Source organism: Oncorhynchus kisutch, unplaced genomic scaffold (genome assembly GCF_002021735.2).
Source record: "Oncorhynchus kisutch isolate 150728-3 unplaced genomic scaffold, Okis_V2 Okis06b-Okis10b_hom, whole genome shotgun sequence".
Lineage (NCBI taxonomy): Eukaryota > Metazoa > Chordata > Actinopteri > Salmoniformes > Salmonidae > Oncorhynchus > Oncorhynchus kisutch.
This window is the reverse complement of record NW_022261983.1, coordinates 683212-697125: the sequence shown is the minus strand read 5'-3', so window position 1 is coordinate 697125 and position 13914 is coordinate 683212. Positions and strand designations below refer to the sequence as shown.

The 13914-nt window shown below is 48.8% G+C and overlaps 1 protein-coding gene across 1 annotated transcript in view; it reads right to left on the bottom strand.

Annotated features, from left to right (window-relative positions):
* LOC109884752 (voltage-dependent T-type calcium channel subunit alpha-1I-like) overlaps positions 1 to 13914 on the bottom strand; it is a 287147-nt gene that overhangs the window by 81194 nt on the left and 192039 nt on the right. The window contains 4 exon segments of the mRNA XM_031813726.1: positions 325 to 480; positions 763 to 880; positions 3963 to 4148; positions 4801 to 4952. Coding sequence (XP_031669586.1) covers positions 325 to 480; positions 763 to 880; positions 3963 to 4148; positions 4801 to 4952 — 612 coding nt within the window.

Below are 13914 nucleotides of genomic sequence, written 5' to 3'. Positions count from 1 at the left end.
TTAAATAGAAAACGTCAGTCTTACCTGGCCTCATTCTGAAAGTATCCGAGAGGTAGGCCAGCTAAGTGACTTTTAAAGTTTTATCCCAGCCTTGATTTACTACAGATCCAGGCAGTCAGAGTCAGTTTCTTAAGTGCCCAATCTGCTCTTTAGCTAAGAGCTCTATCCAATCAGAACAGGTTACCACATCCTTGAGACTGAGACCACCCTTGCCTGTCTCATTAATGATTCATGTATCTCTGACAGACAGTTTAACTAGAGCCTGTGAGTGTAAATTCACCAACAATGGAGGACTAATCAAAGTTACAAAATCTGTGGTCTGACCTCAGCCTGAAAGCCCTCTACCAAGATGGCCACCAGCAGGTTGAAGAGGACGTAGTTGCCAAAGGTCATTAGAGCCACAAAGTAGAGAGCAGCACAGGGAGAGGTGGAGGCCATTCCATTATACAGCACCATGTTCCAGTCTTCCTGAGTCAGAATCTGGGGAATACAGCATATAGATGAAGTTATACAGCTTATACAGCTTTGCCATTCACATAAATGAACTGAACTGGGCCTGAAATATATCTTTGTGGTACCCCTTTCGAAATGTCCAGGAGAAACCACATTGAGTTGCATGTGAATGCAACTGAATGTGTGTGTTTGTGTGTTTGTGTTTCTGCCTGTGTGTGTGTTTCCGCCAGTGTGTGTGTGTGTGTTTGTGTGTGCGTGCATGCACTTTCTATGCATTTGCATATGTGTGTGTTTGTGTGTGTTCTATACCTGAAACACAGTGACAATGGCCCACAGTAGAGAGTCAAAGTTCTTCCTGTCAGGAACAGTGTCTCCAGTGTCTGTCTTCAGACTGAACTTACAGCCAAAGATGTGCATCCCCAGGATACTGGAATAGGACAGAGAATTGTCAACTATAAACAGTAACATACATTAGTTGCAGCATGATACGCCTAACACACACACACACACACACACACACACACACACACACACACACACACACACACACACACACACACACACACACACACACACACACACACACACACACACACACACACACACACACACACACACACACACACACACACACACACACACACACACACACACACACACACACCCTCCCCCCACACAGGAAAACAGTGAGCTGTGTATTTGGGGCTTCTGGTTATGAAAACATACACTTCCTACATGGAGAAGTAGCGCCTCAGAGCTTCTTCTAACCAGTGACAAGGGAAGGGTTGTGAATGGAAACACTGTAACACACCACAGTGGATACAATACCCATAGTGCCTTCAGGAGCGGCAGCAGGGATCAATAACATTCACAAATCTACAGTGGGAAGATAGATAGGTTGTGGGAGTCTGTTAGCTCACTCCATCGCTAGCCCGCTACCATCTGCTCAGTGCACTTATGTGAGATTGCAGTGCTGCAGCGTGTGTGTGTGTGTTTATACTCGTGTCTCGATGAACACCAGGGGAATGCTCGCTGTTATTGCTCTCCTCTCCATCAATCACACTCTACTGCTTATAGTCCTGTCACTCAAACAAGGAGGCCATTGCTCTTCTGAAGCTGGAGGGGACTAGCCTCACAGACAACACACATACAGACAGAGAGAGGGGACTAGCCTCACAAACAACACACACACAGACAGAGAGAGGAGACTAGCCTCACAGACAACACACACACAGACAGAGAGAGGGGACTAGCCTCACAAACAACACACACACAGACAGAGAGAGGAGACAGACAGAGAGAGGAGACTAGCCTCACAGACAACACACACACAGACAGAGAGAGGGGACTAGCCTCACAAACAACACACACACAGACAGAGAGAGGGGACTAGCCTCACAAACAACACACACACAGACAGAGAGAGGGGACTAGCCTCACAGACAACACACATACAGACAGAGAGAGGAGACTAGCCTCACAAACAACACACACACAGACAGAGAGAGGAGACAGACAGAGAGAGGAGACTAGCCTCTACATTACTACCCTCACAGACAACACATACACACACAGACAGACAGAGGGGACTAGCCTCTACATTACTACCCTCACAGACAACACACACACAGACAGATAGAGGGGACTAGCCTCTACATTACTACCCTCACAGACAACACACACAGACAGAGAAAGAGAGGGGACTAGCCTCTACATTTACTACCCTCACAGACAACACACACACAGACAGAGAGAGGGGACTAGCCTCTACATTACTACCCTCACAGACAACACACACAGACAGAGAAAGAGAGGGGACTAGCCTCTACATTTACTACCCTCACAGACAACACACACACAGACAGAGAGAGGGGACTAGCCTCTACATTACTACCCTCACAGACAACACACACAGACAGAGAAAGAGAGGGGACTAGCCTCTACATTACTACCCTCACAGACAACACACACACAGACAGAGAGAGGGGACTAGCCTCTACATTACTACCCTCACAGACAACACACACAGACAGAGAAAGAGAGGGGACTAGCCTCTACATTTACTACCCTCACAGACAACACACACACAGACAGAGAGAGGGGACTAGCCTCTACATTACTACCCTCACAGACAACACACACAGACAGAGAAGGAGAGGGGACTAGCCTCTACATTACTACCCTCACAGACAACACACACACAGACAGAGAGAGGGGACTAGCCTCTACATTACTACCCTCACAGACAACACACACAGACAGAGAAAGAGAGGGGACTAGCCTCTACATTACTACCCTCACAGACAACACACACACAGACAGAGAGAGGGGACTAGCCTCTACATTACTACCCTCACAGACAACACACACAGACAGAGAAAGAGAGGGGAGTAGCCTCTACATTACTACCCTCACAGACAACACATACACAGACAGATAGAGGAGACAGACAGAGAGAGGAGACAGGTAGAGAGAGGAGACAGACGGGGGGAGGGGACAGACAGAGAGAGGAGACAGACAGGGGGAGGGGACAGACAGAGAGAGGAGACAGACAGGGGGAGGGGACAGACAGAGAGAGGAGACAGGTAGAGAGAGGGGACTAGCCTCACAGACAACACACACACAGACAGAGAGAGGAGACAGACAGAGAGAGGAGACAGGTAGAAAGAGGAGACAGATGGGGGGAGGGGACAGACAGAGAGAGGAGACAGACAGGGGGAGGGGACAGCCAGAGAGAGGAGACAGAGAGAGAGAGGTGACAGACAGTGGGAGGAGACAGACAGAGAGAGGAGACAGACAGGGGGAGGGGACAGACAGAGAGAGGAGACAGACAGGGGGAGGGGACAGACAGAGAGAGGAGACAGACAGGGGAGGGGACAGACAGAGAGAGGATACAGACAGGGGGAGGGGACAGACAGAGAGAGGAGACAGAGAGAGAGAGTAGACAGACAGAGAGAGGAGACAGACAGACAGGGGGAGGGGACAGACAGAGAGAGGAGACAGACAGACAGGGAGAGGGGACAGACAGGGGGAGGAGACAGACAGAGAGAGGAGACAGACAGGGGGAGGGGACAGACAGAGAGAGGAGACAGACAGAGGGAGGGGACAGACAGAGAGAGGAGACAGACAGGGGGAGGGGACAGACAGAGAGAGGATACAGACAGGGGGAGGGGACAGACAGAGAGAGGAGACAAACAGGGGGAGGGGACAGACAGGGGGAGGAGACAGACAGAGAGAGGAGCAGACAGAGTGAGGAGACAGACAGGGGGAGGGGACAGACAGAGAGAGGAGACAGACAGGGGGAGGGGACAGAGAGAGGAGACAGACAGAGAGAGGAGACAGACAGGGAGAGGGGACAGAGAGAGGATACAGACAGGGGGAGGAGACAGACAGGGAGAGGGGACAGACAGAGAGAGGGGACAGACAGAGAGAGGAGACAGACAGAGAGAGGAGACAGACAGAGAGAGGAGACAGACAGGGAGAGGGGACAGACACACACATGCCTATACCTGAAGATGAATATGAAAAGCATGAGGAGCATGCAGAAGGTGGCCACGTTGTCCATGGTCTTCATCAGCACCACCAGCTGTCTGCGTAGCGCTGGCATGAAGCGCACCAGCTTGATCACCCTCAACAGTCTGAAGGTCCTCAGGACAGACAGACCTCCATCAGACTGACCTATGATCTCACACACACTGGAGAGGAGAGGGAGAGATGGATGGAGGGATGAAACAGATGGATGCAGAAAGAGAGAAAGGGGAGGAGAGAGGCGAGAGAAGTGAGGAGTGAGGAGAGATGAGAGGAGAAAGGAGAGAGGAGAGATGTGAGGAGAGATGAGAGGAGAGAGGAGAGAGGAGTGAGGAGTGTGGAGAGAGGAGACAGGAGAGAGGAGTGAGGAGACAGGAGTGAGGAGAGAGGAGAGAGGAGAGAGGAGACAGGAGAGAGGAGTGAGGAGACAGGAGAGAGGAGACAGGAGAGAGGAGAGAGGAGTGAGGAGAGAGGAGACAGGAGAGAGGAGTGATGAGTGAGGAGTGAGGAGAAAAGGGAGAGGGGAGAGGGGAGAGGAGAAAAGATGAGTGAGACAGGCAGAGAAAGCAAGAGAAGAAAATAGAAGACACAAATCCAGACAGCAACGTTTCCTAATTTCCCCTCTGACCCCAACTGAAACCATCGGGAACATTCAGCTGTCAGAATCTTCCAATGCCAAACCAATGCCCAATACATTATCCATCATTCTAACATTCTAACTGACATCCCAAAGCTGTGACATTCTGACATGGTAACTGTAACATCATTCCTGTAACGTTCTGGTAACATTCTGTGGTCGTGTTGGGCAGGCCCCCCGACCTGATGATGACGATGATGCCGTCGAAGATGTTGTAGGGGTTCCTCAGGTAGGCGAAGAAGCCAAAGGCGGTCAGCTTGAGGATCATTTCCAGGGTGAACATACTGGTGAACACAATGTTACTGATCTCCAACACGTTAGTCAGCTCCTCCGGCTGGATGGGGGAGACAAGATTCAACAGAAACAGAACGCAGAGAGAGAAACACATTTAAAGAGATGGAGGAATGAAGACAGCAGCAAGATATGGTAGGTTATTTTGGTATTATAATGCTGCCTTCGACAATTGAATAATATGAAACTGCAGACAACCAACACAGCTTCAGTACTGAGACACCTGTACAAACCTGTCACATAGACCGCAACACAACACAACAAGCTACACAACTTGATATAGTGAGCTAAATCCAGCTCAGTGGCGCGTAGCTTTAACCAATGAAAACGAGAAAATAGACAATATGAACACTGGCCTAAAATGTCATGTTATTGTTTTCAGAGAGACAGAGGGGGAGGGAGGGTACAGCCATTTTCTGTCCGGAAGATTGTGCTTGGTTCGAAGAGCGATTAGTGCATGAACACACACACACACACACACACACGTGATATTGATCAGATTGTATCTGTGATCACCAGTGCAATTTGTATCAAAGACAGAAGACATAAAGGCTAGCCAAGACACTCTTTCTTCTCCTCTAATCCTGTGTCTCTCTTCCCTCTCTCCATCTCTCTCTCCCTCCATCTCCATCTCTCTCTCCCTCCATCTCTCTCTCCCTCCATCTCTCCCTCTCCCTCCATCTCTCTCTCCCTCCATCTCTCTCTCCCTCCATCTCTCACTCTCTCCCTCCATCTCTCTCTCCCTCCATCTCTCTCTCCCTCCATCTCCCTCTCCCTCCATCTCCCTCTCCCTCCATCTCCCTCTCCCTTTCCCTCCATCTCTCTTTCCCTCCATCTCTATCTCTATCTCTCTCCATCTCTCTCTCTCCATCTCTCTCTCCCTCCATCTCTCTCTCTCTCTCTCTCCCTCCATCTCTCCCTCCATCTCTCTCTCCATCTCTCTCTCCCTCCCTCCATCTCTCTCTCTCCCTCCATCTCCCTCTCCCTCCATCTTTCTCCATCTCTCTCTCCCTCCATCTCTCTCTCTCCAGCTCTCTCCCTCCATCTCTCTCCCTCCATCTCTGTCTCTCCATCTCTGTCTCTCCATCTCTCCCTCCATCTCTCTCTCTCTCCATCTCCCTTTCCCTCCATCTCTCTCTCTCTCTCCATCTCTCTCTCTCTCCATCTCTCTCCCTCTCTCTCTCTCTCTCCCATCTCTCTCTCTCTCCATCTCTCTCTCCCTCCATCTCTCTCTCCCTCCATCTCTCTCTCCATCTCTCTCTCCCTCCATCTCTCTCTCTCCATCTCTCTCTCCCTCCATCTCTCTCTCTCTCTCCATCTCTCTCTCTCTCCATCTCTCTCTCCCTCCATCTCTTCCCTCTCTCCATCTCTCTCTCCCTCCATCTCCCTCTCCCTCCATCTCCCTCTCCCACTCCCTCCATCTCTCTTTCCCTCCATCTCTATCTCTCTCCATCTCTCTCTCTCCATCACTCTCTCCCTCCATCTCTCTCTCTCTCTCTCTCCATCTCTCTCTCCCTCCATCTCTCTCCATCTCTCTCCCTCCCTCTCTCTCCCTCCATCTCTCTCTCCCTCCATCTCTCTCTCCCTCCATCTCCCTCTCCCTCCATCTCTCTCCCTCCATCTCTCTCTCCCCTCCATCTCTCTCTCTCTCCAGCTCTCTCCCTCCATCTCTCTCCCTCCATCTCTGTCTCTCCATCTCTGTCTCTCCATCTCTCTCTCCCTCCATCTCTCTCTCTCTCCATCTCCCTTTCCCTCCATCTCTCTCTCTCTCCATCTCTCTCTCTCTCCATCTCTCTCTCCCTCCATCTCTCTCTCTCTCCATCTCTCTCTCTCTCCATCTCTCTCTCCATCTCTCTCTCCCTCCATCTCTCTCTCCCTCCTCTCTCTCTCCATCTCTCTCTCCCTCCATCTCTCTTTCCCTCCATCTCTATCTCTCTCCATCTCTCTCTCTCCATCTCTCTCTCCCTCCATCTCTCTCTCTCTCTCTCTCTCTCCATCTCTCTCTCCCTCCATTCTCTCTCTCCATCTCTCTCCCTCCATCTCTCTCTCCCTCCATCTCTCTCTCTCCTCCATCTCCCTCTCCCTCCATCTTTCTCCATCTCTCTCTCCCTCCATCTCTCTCTCTCTCCAGCTCTCTCCCTCCATCTCTGTCTCTCCATCTCTGTCTCTCCATCTCTCTCTCCCTCCATCTCTCTCTCTCTCCATCTCCCTTTCCCTCCATCTCTCTCTCTCTCCATCTCTCTCTCTCTCCATCTCTCTCTCCCTCCATCTCTCTCTCTCTCCCATCTCTCTCTCTCCATCTCTCTCTCCATCTCTCTCTCCCTCCATCTCTCTCTCCCTCCATCTCTCTCTCCCTCTCCCTCTCCCTCCATCTCTCTTTCCCTCCATCTCTATCTCTCTCCATCTCTCTCTCTCCATCTCTCTCTCCCTCCATCTCTCTCTCTCTCTCTCCATCTCTCTCTCCCTCCATCTCTCCCTCCATCTCTCTCTCCATCTCTCTCTCCCCTCCCTCCCTCCATCTCTCTCTCCCTCCATCTCTCTCTCTCCCTCCATCTCCCTCTCCCTCCATCTTTCTCCATCTCTCTCTCCCTCCATCTCTCTCTCTCCAGCTCTCTCCCTCCATCTCTCTCCCTCCATCTCTGTCTCTCCATCTCTGTCTCTCCATCTCTCCCTCCATCTCTCTCTCTCCATCTCCCTTTCCCTCCATCTCTCTCTCTCTCCATCTCTCTCTCTCTCCATCTCTCTCCCTCCATCTCTCTCTCTCTCCATCTCTCTCTCTCTCCATCTCAACTTGCAGGCTTGTTTTCGAGTTGCTGTGCGTTTTGTTGCTAACCTGTTTTGCTACCTGACAACTTTACGGTTTTCACTTTTTAATTACCGTTCATATATTTATTTATTTTTTCCTCAACTTTTTCACTCCGGACGCTTTATCTGGACACGATTCGTCAGGACCTCCAACAGCCGAAGCTAAGTAGTAACATTAACATGATGACTTCTAATTGCAGCCGCTGTACTCGGCTTACGGCGAGGATAGCTGTGCTGCAAGCCCAGCTTCAGACGCAATCGTTAGGCAAGGGTAATTTCAGTGTAGGAAAGGATGAAATAGCGTCTGTGGCACCAGTAAGTACAGATAGTAGTGTAAATCCCCTGGCACAGTCCCCGCAGCCGGACAACTTTCTCACGGTTTCTGGAAGGAAATGCTGTAGGAACGCTCAACCGGTGTCGCTCATTCAGCCGACAGAAACTTTCAACCGGTTTTCCCCATTAAGCAGCGGGTCGGAGTCAGAGGCCGATTCTTCTCTGGTCTCTACTCCTCCCGTTACGGGGTCTGAGACGCCGAAGCTTCCCACCATTAGCTCTGACAAATTGAAAACTCTAGTCATTGGCGACTCCATTACCCGCAGTATTAGACTTAAAGCGAATCATCCAGCGATCATACACTGTTTACCCGGGGGCAGGGCTACCGACGTTAAGGCTAATCTGAAGATGGTGCTGGCTAAAGCTAAAACTGGGCGAGTGTAGAGAGTATAGAGATATTGTTATCCACGTCGGCACCAACGATGTTAGGATGAAACAGTCAGAAATCACTAAGCGCAACATAGCTTCTGCGTGCATATCAGCTAGAAAGATGTGTCGGCATCGAGTAATTGTCTCTGGCCCCCTCCCAGTTAGGGGGAGTGATGAGCTCTACAGCAGAGTCTCACAACTCAATCGCTGGTTGAAAACTGTTTTCTGCCCCTCCCAAAAGTTAGAATTTGTAGATAATTGGCCCTCTTTCTGGGACTCACCCACAAACAGGACCAAGCCTGACCTGCTGAGGAGTGACGGACTCCATCCTAGCTGGAGGGGTGCTCTCATCTTATCTACCAACATAGACAGGGCTCTAACTCCTCTAGCTCCACAATGAAATAGGGTGCAGGCCAGGCAGCAGGCTGTTAGCCAGCCTGCCAGCATAGTGGAGTCTGCCATTAGCACAGTCAGTGTAGTCAGCTCAGCTATCACCATTGAGACCGTGTCTGTGCCTCGACCTAGGTTGGGCAAAACTAACATGGCGGTGTTCGCCTTAGCAATCTCACTAGGATAAAGACCACCTCCATTCCTGTCATTACTGAAAGAGATCATGATACCTCACATCTCAAAATAGGGCTACTTAATGTTAGATCCCTTACTTCAAAGGCAATTATAGTCAATGAACTAATCACTGATCATAATCTTGATGTGATTGGCCTGACTGAAACATGGCTTAAGCCTGATGAATTTACTGTTTTAAATGAGGCCTCACCTCCTGGCTACACTAGTGACCATATCCCCCGTGCATCCCGCAAAGGCGGAGGTGTTGCTAACATTTACGATAGCAAATTTCAATTTACAAAAAAAAAAAAGACATTTTCGTCTTTTGAGCTTCTAGTCATGAAATCTATGCAGCCTACTCAATCACTTTTTATAGCTACTGTTTACAGGCCTCCTGGGCCATATACAGCGTTTCTCACTGAGTTCCCTGAATTCCTATCGGACCTTGTAGTCATAGCAGATAATATTCTAATCTTTGGTGACTTTAATATTCACATGGAAAAGTCCACAGACCCACTCCAAAGGCTTTCAGAGCCATCATCGACTCAGTGGGTTTTGTCCAACATGTCTCTGGACCCACTCACTGTCACAGTCATACGCTGGACCTAGTTTTGTCCCATGGAATAAATGTGGTGGATCTTAATGTTTTTCCTCATAATCCTGGACTATCGGACCACCATTTTATTACGTTTGCAATTGCAACAAATAATCTGCTTAGACCCCAACCAAGGAACATCAAAAGTCGTGCTATAAATTCACAGACAACACAAAGATTCCTTGATGCCCTTCCAGACTCCCTCTGCCTACCCAAGGATGCCAGAGGACAAAAATCAGTTAACCACCTAACTGAGGATCTCAATCTAACCTTGCGCAATACCCTAGATGCAGTTGCACCCCTAAAAACAAAAAAAAATGTCTCATAAGAAACTAGCTCCCTGGTACACAGAAAATACCCGAGCTCTGAAGCAAGCTTCCAGAAAATTGGAACGGAAATGGCGCCACACCAAACTGGAAGTCTTCCGACTAGCTTGGAAGGACGGTACCGTGCAGTACCGTAGAGCCCTTACTGCTGCTCGATCATCCTATTTTTCTAACTTAATTGAGGAAAATAAGAACAATCCGAAATTCCTTTTTAATACTGTCGCAAAGCTAACTAAAAAGCAGCATTCCCCAAGAGAGGATGACTTTCACTTTAGCAGTGATAAATTCATGAACTTCTTTGAGGAAAAGATTATGATTATTAGAAAGCAAATTACGGACTCCTCTTTAAACCTGCGTATTCCTCCAAACCTCAGTTGTCCTGAGTCTGCACAACTCTGCCAGGACCTAGGATCAAGAGAGACGCTCAAGTGTTTTAGTACTATATCTCTTGACACAATGATGAAAATAATCATGGCCTCTAAACCTTCAAGCTGCATACTGGACCCTATTCCAACTAAACTACTGAAAGAGCTGCTTCCTGTGCTTGGCCCTCCTATGTTGAACATAATAAACGGCTCTCTATCCACTGGATGTGTACCAAACTCACTAAAAGTGGCAGTAATAAAGCCTCTCTTGAAAAAGCCAAACCTTGACCCAGAAAATATAAAAAACTATCGGCCTATATCGAATCTTCCATTCCTCTCAAAAATTTTAGAGAAGGCTGTTGCGCAGCAACTCACTGTCTTCCTGAAGACAAACAATGTATACGAAATGCTTCAGTCTGGTTTTAGACCCCATCATAGCACTGAGACGGCACTTGTGAAGGTGGTAAATGACATTTTAATGGCATCGGACCGAGGCTCTGCATCTGTCCTCGTGCTCCTAGACCTTAGTGCTGCTTTTGATACCATCGATCACCACATTCTTTTGGAGAGATTGGAAACCCAAATTGGTCTACACGGACATGTTCTGGCCTGGTTTAGATCTTATCTGTCGGAAAGATATCAGTTTGTCTCTGTGAATGGTTTGTCCTCTGACAAATCAACTGTAAATTTCGGTGTTCCTCAAGGTTCCGTTTTAGGACCACTATTGTTTTCACTATATATTTTACCTCTTGGGGATGTTATTCGAAAACATAATGTAAACTTTCACTGCTATGCGGATGACACACAGCTGTACATTTCAATGAAACATGGTGAAGCCCCAAAATTGCCCTCGCTAGAAGCATGTGTTTCAGACATAAGGAAGTGGATGGCTGCAAACTTTCTACTATTAAACTCGGACAAAACAGAGATGCTTGTTCTAGGTCCCAAGAAACAAAGAGATCTTCTGTTGAATCTGACAATTAATCTTAATGGTTGTACAGTCGTCTCAAATAAAACTGTGAAGGACCTCGGCGTTACTCTGGACCCTGATCTCTCTTTTGAAGAACATATCAAGACCATTTCGAGGACAGCTTTTTTCCATCTACGTAACATTGCAAAAATCAGAAACTTTCTGTCCAAAAATGATGCAGAAAAATTAATCCATGCTTTTGTCACTTCTAGGTTAGACTACTGCAATGCTCTATTTTCCGGCTACCCGGATAAAGCACTAAATAAACTTCAGTTAGTGCTAAATACGGCTGCTAGAATCCTGACTAGAACCAAAAATTTGATCATATTACTCCAGTGCTAGCCTCTCTACACTGGCTTCCTGTCAAAGCAAGGGCTGATTTCAAGGTTTTACTGCTAACCTACAAAGCATTACATGGGCTTGCTCCTACCTATCTCTCTGATTTGGTCCTGCCGTACATACCTATACGTACGCTACGGTCACAAGACGCAGGCCTCCTAATTGTCCCTAGAATTTCTAAGCAAACAGCCGGAGGCAGGGCTTTCTCCTATAGAGCTCCATTTTTATGGAACGGTCTGCCTACCCATGTCAGAGACGCAAACTCGGTCTCAACCTTTAAGTCTTTACTGAAGACTCATCTCTTCAGTGGGTCATATGATTGAGTGTAGTCTGGCCCAGGAGTGGGAAGGTGAACGGAAAGGCTCTGGAGCAACGAACCGCCCTTGCTGTCTCTGCCTGGCCGGTTCCCCTCTTTCCACTGGGATTCTCTGCCTCTAACCCTATTACAGGGGCTGAGTCACTGGCTTGCTGGGGCTCTCTCATGCCGTCCCTGGAGGGGGTGCGTCACCTGAGTGGGTTGATTCACTGTTGTGGTCATCCTGTCTGGGTTGGCGCCCCCCCCCCCCCCCCCCTTGGGTTGTGCCGTGGCGGAGATCTTTGTGGGCATACTCAGCCTTGTCTCAGGATGGTAAGTTGGTGGTTGAAGATATCCCTCTAGTGGTGTGGGGGCTGTGCTTTGGCAAAGTGGGTGGGGTTATATCCTTCCTGTTTGGCCCTGTCCGGGAGTGTCCTCGGATGGGGCCACAGTGTCTCCTGACCCCTCCTGTCTCAGCCTCCAGTATTTATGCTGCAGTAGTTTATGTGTCGGGGGGCTGGGGTCAGTTTGTTATATCTGGAGTACTTCTCCTGTCCTATTCGGTGTCCTGTGTGAATCTAAGTGTGCGTTCTCTAATTCTCTCCTTCTCTCTTTCTTTCTCTCTCTCGGAGGACCTGAGCCCTAGGACCATGCCCCAGGACTACCTGACATGATGACTCCTTGCTGTCCCCAGTCCACCTGGCCATGCTGCTGTTCCAGTTTCAACTGACCTGAGCCCTAGGACCATGCCCCAGGACTACCTGACATGATGACTCCTTGCTGTCCCCAGTCTACCTGGCCATGCTGCTGCTCCAGTTTCAACTTCCACCTGACTGGGCTGCTGCTCTAGTTTCAACTGTTCTGCTTATTATTATTCGACCATGCTGGTCATTTATGAACATTGAACATCTTGACCATGTTCTGTTATAATCTCCACCCGGCACAGCCAGAAGAGGACTGGCCACCCCACATAGCCTGGTTCCTCTCTAGGTTTTCTTCCTAGGTATTGGCCTTTCTAGGGAGTTTTTCCTAGCCACCGTGCTTCTCCACCTGCATTGCTTGCTGTTTGGGGTTTTAGGCTGGGTTTCTGTACAGCACTTTGAGATATCAGCTGATGTACGAAGGGCTATATAAATAAATTTGATTTGATTTGATTTGATCTCTCTCCCNTCCATCCCTCTCTCTCCCTCTCTTTTCTCCATAACTCTCTCTCCCTCTCTTTTCTCCATCCTCTCCCTCCCTCTCTTTTCTCCATCCCTCTCCCTCCCTCTCTTTTCTCCATCCCTCTCCCTCCCTCTCTTTTCTCCATCCCTCTCCCTCCCTCTCTTTTCTCCATCCATCCCTCTCTCTCCCTCTCTTTTCTCCCATAACTCTCTCTCCCTCTCTTTCTCCATCCTCTCCCTCCCTCTCTTTTCTCCATCCCTCTCTCTCCTCTCTTTTCTCATCCCTCTCCCTCCCTCTCTTTTCTCCATCCCTCTCTCCCTCTCTTTTCTCCATCCCTCTCTCTCCCTCTCTTTTCTCCATCCCTCTCCCTCCCTCTCTTTCTCCATCCCCTCTCTCTCCCTCTCTTTTCTCCATCCCTCTCTCTCCCTCTCTTTTCTCCATCCCATCCTCCTCTCTCTCCCTCTCTTTTCTCCATCCCTCTCTCTCCCTCTCTTTTCTCCATCCCTCTCTCTCCCTCTCTTTTCCCCATCATCTCTCTTTGTAGTTCTCTTGTTTTTATCTTATGTTTACTGAATATAAATGCGTAAGCCCCCCCCCCCCCCCACACACACACATATGCTGTATATACATGCTAATAGGGGAGCCTCTCAGTCATGCTACCATTGATGTGAAAGATGAATGCTGATGATTCAGAGATGTAGTCACACACAACACACACCCAAACACACACACACACACACACACACATACACAGCAACTCTGAATGAAGACTACAAGTAACAAATCCGAAGGACATCTAGTGAAGGTCATATCCTCACTGTATGCTCTTAACACATGTCATGTAATCCTTCCCTCAGGGGATTGATCAAATGAAGTTTCA